This window comes from Salmo salar, chromosome 04 (genome assembly GCF_965601325.2).
Source record: "Salmo salar chromosome 04, fSalSal1, whole genome shotgun sequence".
Classification (NCBI taxonomy): domain Eukaryota; kingdom Metazoa; phylum Chordata; class Actinopteri; order Salmoniformes; family Salmonidae; genus Salmo; species Salmo salar.
Genome location: NC_138294.1, coordinates 12,824,107 through 12,834,113, shown reverse-complemented (window position 1 = coordinate 12,834,113; position 10,007 = coordinate 12,824,107). Strand labels below are relative to the sequence as shown.

At 41.3% G+C, this 10,007-nt stretch overlaps 1 protein-coding gene across 1 annotated transcript in view; it reads left to right on the top strand.

Annotated features, from left to right (window-relative positions):
* Positions 1-8,817: 8,817 nt before the first annotated feature.
* LOC106602245 (uncharacterized) overlaps positions 8,818-10,007 on the top strand; it is an 8,674-nt gene continuing 7,484 nt past the window's right edge. The window contains exon 1 of the mRNA XM_045716395.2: positions 8,818-9,236. Within this exon, the coding sequence (XP_045572351.2) occupies positions 9,134-9,236 (103 nt within the window). The 5' untranslated portion in view covers positions 8,818-9,133. The remainder of the gene's footprint in view (positions 9,237-10,007) is intronic.

The following is a 10,007-nucleotide window of genomic DNA, read 5'->3' as shown; positions in this document are numbered from 1 at the left end:
AGAAGAGAGAGAGCCAAGGTTTGACCATGCATTCCTCTACTGAACTTTAACCATACCACGTGGTAAAACTTTTAGACTATCGATACCGACACAATAATAACAAGTCTTTGATATTAATTGCTAGTCTTCAGCTAGAAATTCAGTGTCATTGAACGCGAAGACCGACGAAACATCCATTCTATAACAACATTAAAGAATGTCGCTTTGAAAGATCCATTCTAACCAAGAGAGAGAGAGAGAGAGAGAGAGAGGACGAAACTCTCCAACAAAGATCACGATGACACACTGAGCGTAAATATATATATTGATTGCAATTGTTTCCGAATGAGTGAGCGTTCATGTGCAAATGATTAGCATATCAATTGTTAATATTTATCAACTCTGTTGTGCCTCCTCAGCTGCCCTTTATCACCCTTTGTTTAACAAGCCGCCATCCCGGTTTAGCCCAGTAGGGCTCATTCCTCTACCATTGCTTTGTAACGATACCTACTGTTTTGTATGCTATCTGTGAATTACTTAGTTTAGTAAATAAATGATTTTAAGACAATTGATGTATGGATGACTTACTTACTTGGACGACTGTTGGAGCATGACCTGTACGTCAAGGCTGAGAAATGCTTGTTCTTCCAGCAGGCCGTCTCCTTCCTAGGGTATCGCATTTCCACATCAGGGGTGGAGATGGAGAGTGACCTCATTGCAGCCATGCGTAATTGGCCGACTCCCACCACGGTAAAGGAGGTGGAGCGGTTTTTAGGGTTTGCCAATTACTACTGGAGATTTATCAGGGGTTTTTGCCAGGTGGCTGCTCCCATTACCTCACTGCTGATGGGGAGTCCTGTTATAGTTGCAGTGGTCTGCTGAGGCGGACAGGGCTTTTGGGCACCTAAGAGCTCTGTTTACCTCGGCTCCTGTGCTGGCCCATCCGGATCCCTCTTTGGCGTTCATAGTGGAGATGGACGCGTCCGATGCTGGGATAGGAGCCGTGCTCTCACAGCGCTCAGGCACGCCACCGAAGCTCCGCCCTTGTGCTTTCTTCTCGAAGAAGCTCAGCCCAACGGAGCGAAACTATGATTTGGGGGACCGGGAGCTGTTGGCTGTGGTTAAGGCTTTGAAGGCGTGGAGAAATTGGCTTGAGGGGGCTAAACACCCTTTCCTCATCTGGACTGACCACCGCAACCTGGAGTACATCCGGGCAGTGAGGAGACTGAATCCTCGTCAGGCAAGGTGGGCCATGTTTTTTACCCGTTTTGTGTTTACCTTGTCATACAGACCAGATTCCCAGAATATGAAGGCAGACGCATTGTCCAGGCTGTATGACACAGAGGAGCGGCCCATGGATCAGACTCCCATACTCCCGGCCTCCTGCCTGGTAGCGCTGGTCATGTGGGAGCTGGACGCAGACATTGAGCAGGCGTTGCGTACAGAGCCCGCTCCCCTCCAGTTTCCCGTCGGGCGTCTGTACGTTCCGCTATCCATGACCAGTTGATCTATTGGGCCCACACGTCACCCTCCTTTGGTCATCCGGGGATCGGTCGGACGGTGCGTCTGACTGGGAAGTACTGGTTGCCCACCTTGGCAAAGGACGTGAGGGTTTATGTTTCCTCCTGCACGGTGTGTGCCCAGTGTAAGGCTCCTAGACACCTGCCCAGAGGTAAGCTACATCCCTTACCCATTCCACAACGACCTTGGTCACACCTGTTGGTGGATTTTCTAACCGATCTTCCTCCTTCACAAGGAAACACCACGGTGCTGGTCGTTATGGATCATTTCTCTAAGTCCTGTCGTTTTCTCCCTCTGCCCGGTCTCCCTACGGCCCTACAGACTGCAAAGGCCCTGTTTACACACGTTTTGTCTTTTGTTTTGTCTTTGTCTTGCACACCTGGTTCCAATTCCCCAATTACTTGTTCATTATTTAACCTGTTAGGGCTAGGGGGCAGTATTGACACGGCTGGATAAAAAACGTACCCGATTTAATCTGGTTACTACTCCTGCCCAGTAACTAGAATATGCATATAATTATTGGCTTTGGATAGAAAACACCCTAAAGTTTCTAAAACTGTTTGAATGGTGTCTGTGAGTATAACAGAACTCATATGGCAGGCAAAAACCTGAGAAGATTTCATGCAGGAAGTGGCCTGTCTGACAAGGTGTCGTTCTTCTTGTCTCTGTTTATTGAAGAGTGAGGATCTTAGCTGTAACGTGACACTTTCTACGGCTGCCATAGGCTCTCAGAAGGCGGCAAAATGCTGAATCGTGGCTTTGCAGGCTCTGGCTGAAAAAAAGTAGCGCGTTTGGGTAGTGGCTGGTTATAGTACTGTGAGACTCAGGCTCGTGCCCGCGTCGACCGAAAGCTTTGTTTTCTTTCCTCTGTTTAGCTAAAATGAGATTCCCGGTGGGAATATTATCGCTTTTTTACGAGAAAAATGGCATGAAAATGGATTTTAAACAGCGGTTGACATGCTTCGTAGTACGGTAATGGAATATTTAGATTTTTTTGGTCACGAATTGCGTCATGCGCACGACCGTCATTTACCATTTCGGATAGTGTCTGTAACGCACGAACAAAACGCCGCTATTCGGATATAACGATGGATTATTTTGGACCAAACCAACATTTGTTATTGAAGTAGCAGTCCTGGGAGTGCATTCTGACGAAGACAACAAAAGGTAATCAAACTTTTGTAATAGTAAATCTGATATTGGTGAGTGCTAAACTTGCCGGGTGTCTAAATAGCTAGCCCGTGATGGCTGGGCTATGTACTTAGAATATTGCAAAATGTGCTTTCACCAAAAAGCTATTTTAAAATCGGACATATCGAGTGCATAGAGGAGTTCTGTATCTATAATTCTTAAAATAATTGTTATGCTTTTTGTGAACGTTTATCGTGAGTAATTTAGTAAATTGTAAGTAAATTCACCGGAAGTTTGCGGGGGTTATGCTAGTTCTGAACGTCACATGCCAATGTAAAAAGCTGGTTTTTGATATAAATATGAACTTGATTGAACAAAACATGCATGTATTGTATAACATAATGTCCTAGGGTTGTCATCTGATGAAGATCATCAAAGGTTAGTGCTGCATTTAGCTGTGGTTTGGGTTTTTGTGACATTATATGCTAGCTTGAAAAATGGGTGTCTGATTATTTCTGGCTGGGTACTCTGCTGACATAATCTAATGTTTTGCTTTCGTTGTAAAGCCTTTTTGAAATCGGACAGTGTGGTTAGATTAACGAGAGTCTTGTCTTTAAATAGCTGTAAAATAGCCACATGTTTGAGAAATTGAAGTAATAGCATTTTGTAACGGCTGTCTGTAAGAGGGAACCAAGGTGCAGCAGAGGATGTGTTCATCATTAGAATTTTAATTAAAAAAACAAGAGAACACTACAAAATGAACAAAAACGACAGCAAACAGTCCTGTTAGGAAAATACTCTAAACAGAAACAATTACCCACAAAACCCAAAGGACAAACATGCTCCTTATGTGTGACTCCCAATCAGCAGCAACGAGCTTCAGCTGTGCCTGATTGGGAGCCACACACACGGCCCAAAACAAAGAAATACCAAAACATAGAAAAAGGAACATAGAACGCCCACCCAATGTAACACCCTGGCCTAACCAAAATAAAGAACAAAAAACCCCTCTCTATGGCCAGGGCGTTACACATTTCTAAGGTATTTGAAAATCGCGCCACTGGATTAGACTGGCTGTTGCGTAGGTGGGACGAATTCGTCCCGCCTAGCCCAGAGAGGTTAACCCTCTGCTCCCCCATGTTTGTTTGTGAGTAATTGTTTATTGTACTGCGGTACGTATTTTTGTGGCCTTGTATTTATACAACGTGTATTGTGAATATATTGAGCAAAATTGCTTTCATTACTCATATCTGCTGTCCTGCGCCTGACTCATCTCACCAGCTACACACAGACGCTTTACAACCACTCTCAATTTCATAAACAGCGCTATGGATACAAGGAATGGCCATCCATTATATAAAAATGATAGTTTTGCGGCTATATTGTTTCTTCGTTTACAAACATTGTACTAAAACAAGTATATATTTTGGGTTCTGATGGGGTAGAACAGTTAAAGAAACTCATGAGGCATTTATAAATTATATTGTTCAAGAATCAATCGGTAAATATCATAAATGTTTAAGACAAAAAACGTATGTAGCAACTGCAGATTGCACTTTAAATATGCAAATAGATGCTTTTTGTTTTTGATATATTTAGGACTAGCTAAATACTTGCCAGCCACTCTAAAACTGGCTGCAGCTCTTTGTTAAGTGTTGCAGTGATTTCCCTTGCTGTGGTAGCTGCCTTGTATAATGTTGTATCATCAGCATACATTGACACACAGGCTTTACTCAGTGCTAGTGGTAGGTCATTAGTAAAAAATATTAAAAAGGAAAGGGCCTAGAAAGCTGCTCCGGGGTATTCCTGACTACCTGGTTTAATAAGATAAACAGAAGGTAAATAAAGTCCCTTGTATATATTTAATATGTTTATTAGTGATATAGAGTTGTAAGAGACATATATAAGAAGGTGTGTGTGTCTGGTGTATGTGGGTGGAACTTGTGATTGAAAAATTATATATTTACATGATTTGTTGGATATTTAACAATGATTTACTTAACAAACAGTAAGATATTTCTGTCCTGCTAATGCTGTGTTTTATGGTCTCCACTCTAGCATCCTGAAGCTAATCTGGGCATATGGTTTTACTAGGGATAGCTTGAGCTGAGAATTGATTGACTTGATGACAAAACCTACAGCTGGCATTCCAGCAACAGGATGTGGGGTGGTTGTAATTGGGATAGAGAGGACTAGAACAAAGGCCTCAATGGTCCTTAGACATCCCGGCATTTGGGAAATTAGGCCAGGGTCCGGGGTTAACATAACGCCAGGTGCAGATAAAGACAGGATGAGCCCAAAGTGGCTTATGGTGCCCCCCAAACTATATGGGAGGGGTGGAACCAAGCATTCTGTGTATTCGCTATATTGACTGTGCATTGTCTGTAAAGGGTAGGCTCTCAGCCTAACAGTCAGTCAAGACTGTTGGGCTGACGGTTTCATTATTGCAATAATTAATCAATATACATTTGGGTGCATTTGTCAGCTATGCTTATTTTAACCCTAGCCTTGCCCCGAACTGCCGCTCTTATGGGTCAGAATATAATGATGTAATTACGTGTTGGAGGTCTCAGATGGGAAGCTCCGCGTGGCTCGTTTAGGCTTCTCAATGACGCAAATCTCTGGTTGTCCTCACGATGTCAGTGTCCCTTTTGGCTTAGTGGTCTGATTTCTCCCCCTTTCTCTGATAGTGTCGTCTGAGGACAGACAGCTCTGTAGCTCAGAGCTCACAGCGTAGGAATGAAACAGCGTAGATATCACGATTCGATGAAGAGTGGAGGCTAGGTGGTTCGGCTTGAATTCACTTGCTTAGACACAGCTACTCATCCGTAGCTTGGGTAGAAAAATATTTCTTTGTCTTCAACCTTGTGTTGCGTTTTGGGGTTCATTGACTTTGTTAGACCTTGGCTGCAGCCTGGGGTCACTTTAGTCTTATCTGTTCATTCTTCACTCCCATGTCTTATACCTTCGGGTCAGAAGTGGGCGTAACTGCCTTTAGGGCAATTCTCTGGGCGTACCAAGTTAAGAGACAAGGCCTAGATTTTACTCAAATCCAATTTTAGACAACTAACTTCACATTTCATCTTTACCAAAACATTCTCTTTGATTTGGATATTTTCCACACAACGTACAATGTATAAACATCAGGCATATACTGGGAAAACTCTTAAAGGTACAATGTTTTCATGATAACATCATCTGTTAACCTTTAATAACAAAACAAAAATTACATAAATGTTCATATTCCATCTATCGTCATGACCACCATTGTGGCTGACGGAAACCATTGTTCCAAAGTCCCTTTATTGCATGTTTAATGTTCTGAGGCTGGTTCTCCATAGTGAGGACAAAGGAATTTCTCTGTGGCCTAAGACTATCATGGGCGTGAGGGGTCATAAAACCCCCACATCTTCATACCCCTAGATCTCTCCTCCTCTGTTGGGGGTGAGAGATAATCTGTAGGGTTGTGGTCTCCTGTAACCTGACCTGATCAGGACAGTCATGACAGATGATTGTTTGAAGAAATGACCAAGTGTCAATAAGTACTGAATTGCCACGACAAACCTCCACAAGTAGACCAGGAACTTACTCAGGAATCAGATAAAAAGGTGAAAAGAAGTAGAAGAAGGTGACCAGCTACAGACCAGTTACAACAACCTGACTGAGGAGAGAGACAAGCTACAGACCAATTACAACAACCTGATTAAAGAGGGAGATCAGCTGGAGAAAGAGTAGAAGAGATCAGTTACAGACCAGTAACAACAACCTGACTGAGGGGAGAGACCAGCTACAGACCAGTTACGACACAACCTGACTGAGGAGAATGACCAGCTACAGACCAGTTACAACAACCTGACTGAGGAGAGAGACCAACTACAGACCAGTTATGACAACCTGACTAAAGAGAGAGACCAGTTACAACACCCTGACTAAAGAGAGAGACCAGCTACAGACCAAATACAACAACCTGACTGAGGATAGAGACCAGCTACAGACCAATTACAACAATCTGACTGAGGAGAGAGACCAGCTACAGACCAGTTACAACAACCTGACTAAAGAGAGAGACCTGTTACACACTAGTTACAACACCCTGACTAAAGAGAGAGACAAGCTACAGACCAATTACAACAACCTGATTAAAGAGAGAGATCAGCTGGAGAAAGAGTAGAAGAGATAGCAGAGGAGATCGGAAGAGCGGAGATAGGAGGAGAGGAATCTAGGAAAGACTAATTGAGATAGAGCCTTAGTGTCAGAGAGAGACAGAGGAAAAATAAGAAAAATAAGAGAATGAGGAAGGGAGGGAAAAAAATACAAATAATTGTTTTGTTTAGATTTAGAGGAGAGTATGTAGATATACTATATTCTGTAAAATGCTTCTTCATTATTTTTATTAGCAACATTGGTTGCTAATAAAAAATGGTTTCATAAAAAAATGGTTTCATAAAACAGTGAGACCTGCAGTTGGACACACACACAGAAGGCGGAACAGTACTGAGATTACACAAACACATACTTCCCTTCCAAAATTCTGAGAAAGATGCCGACATAGATTTCCCCCACACACTTCTGAATAACTCTTCACACTGATGTCACACTTCTGAATAACGCTTCACACTGATGTCACACACTTCTAAATAACTCTTCACACTGACGTCACACACAGACAGTATAGAAAGATAAAAGGCCCCTATATGGCATCAGGCCATTGGTGATGTATGGGATGAAATCGGTGGCTGGCCTCAAGCCACAACGTGACCTCAGTTTGAAGGTTGGGGTGTCAAAGCCTCAGTAATGCTATATGATCTATATGTGAATTCAGAGGGTCACATTTGTTATCCACTAAAATATATGATTACTTCAATTATAACCTGAATCATATGATTAAAACATATAAATTGATGAGTTGATTTGACAGTTTCAGATAAAACATTGTCACTTACAGTAAGGCACAGGGACAGACACAGGGCAGAGGTAACAATATCACAAGAACCTGTGTAGTCTTAACATAGACATGTTAGACAGAAAACAGTACGTTGTTGGAAATGTCTGAGCCCATCTTTACTGAGCCCACCTGAAGAGTCTTACCAGTCAACGCCACGTGAAAAGTTGGCTATTCGCTGGTGCGGAGAGAGACCAGCTACTGAGGAGAGAGGAGAGAGACCAGCTACTGACCAGCTACCGTAATTCAGTATGTTGTAATTTAACATTCATATAGACTTCACATTCATTCATTGCAGTGTATTATAGCCTCATGAGTCTTTAAACACAAAAATAAGAGAAGTAAGGATATCTAGTTGTTAAAGGACTATTGAATCACTATGGAATGGAGTAACATCTAGTTGCTAAAGGACTAATGAATCACTATGGTATGGAGTAACATCTAGTTGTTAAAGGACTAATGAATCACTATGGTATGGAGTAACATCTAGTTGTTAAAGGACTAATGAATCACTATGGTATGGAGTTACATCTAGTTGTTAAAGGACAAATGAATCACTATGGTGTGGAGTGACATCTAGTTGTTAAAGGACTAATGAATAACTATGGTATGGAGTAACATCTAGTTGTTAAAGGACTAATGAATCACTATGGCATGGAGTAACATCTAGTTGTTAAAGGACTAATGAATCACTATGGTATGGTGAAGCAGTGTGTAATAGATTGCTAATTGACATGGTGACAAATAGGAGAGATTGTTGAGATTTCTTTATTGTAAAATGTTTCAATTGTTTAATTCTTCTATTTAAAAATGTATTTAGATGTCTTGTTTTTGACCCAAATCAACAAACAAAGTAAACAGCATCGTATTAGTTAATTTATTCATTAACTAGACCTACTGTTGACCAATAGTTTCTTGTGTTTGGGATGACAATTCATTTATATTATTAGGGCAAAAAAACATGATTAAGAGCTAGAAATAAAGCACGGAACAGAATGAACAAGGAATGAAGAGGAAGTTACACACAAATGTCTGGTCCACAAGGCTGAATCCCAAATGGCATCCTATTCCCTATGTAGTGCACTTAAAGAGAATAGGGTGCCATTTGTCTCACATTCCAATAGTCTCCTTCTTATTGGTGGTTAGAGCCTTGAAACATTCTAACACCTACAGCCTTCCTATTGGTGGATAGAGCCTTGAAACATCCTGTCACCAGCTGTGGGCCACAGACAGACAACAGAGAAGTACAGGATTTAGACACATCAGATCAACTACTGCTCAGTCAGTAAGAAAGGTAATCATACAGTAGATATTACCATTAGGAGTGAGTTAGAAAGGTAATCATACAGTAGATATTACCATTAGGAGTCAGTTAGAAAGGTAATCATACAGTAAATACTACCATTAGTAGTCAGTCAGAAAGGTAATCATACAGTAATTCAATACTATAAGTAAAAGTATGTTAAATCATAGATATTACAATAAGAGGTCAGACAGACTGAATTAGTTGATTTATTGATTGACGGGGGTAATCATTGATATTCGGTAGAGTTAGTAAAGATGGCCGACTACATCAACAAACATGTGATTGAATTAAACGAAGTTACTGTAGAAAACCGGAACAGAGCAACGAGGAGTGTAAAGACTGAAACCCATCTTTCAGGTAAGAACTAAGTATTCTAAGTATCTTAGTCTCTCACACAGTAGCTGAGGCACGCAGGCAGGTCTGCACGTACAAACCGAACACATTCACACACGCACACACTAATACGGGGCGGCAGCGTAGCCAGGTGGTTATGGTGTTGGATTAGTAACTGAAAGGTTGCAAGTTTGAATCCGCGAGCCGACAAGGTACAAATCTGTCGTTCTGCCCCTGAACAAGGCAGTTAACCCACTGTTCCTAGGCCATCATTAAAAATAAGAATTTGTTCTTAACTGACTTGCCTAGTTAAATAAAGGTTAAAAAAAAATACCACACACTACAAAAACACAAGTACATTTTTATTGTTCTGTCTTCTGGGTGGTTCAGTTGGTACGGAGCATGGTGTTCAAAACCTGCTGTGGTCACGTACACTAAAATGTATCAATTCAATGTATTTTTTTACTTCAGTTATTGGAACTATTTGGAACTATTCAAATAAAATTAATTGAAAATAATATTTTTTAGCAACAACACAGTGGATAACCCACCACTGTTTTTGGTAAACAGCTGAGGAGCTGGAGAAATGTAACCACTCTCAAATTCATAGAGAGAGCTACAGTGTGTCTGCAAGGAGTGACCATCCATGATCAAAATTATAGTTTGAACCATTTGAGGCTATGCAGTGTTTGTTTACAATTCCATACTTTATAATTCCATGTTGAAACAAGTTTATATTTGGGTTCTGATGGGGTTAGACAGTTAAACTAAGATCATGAGGTTATGTATACTATG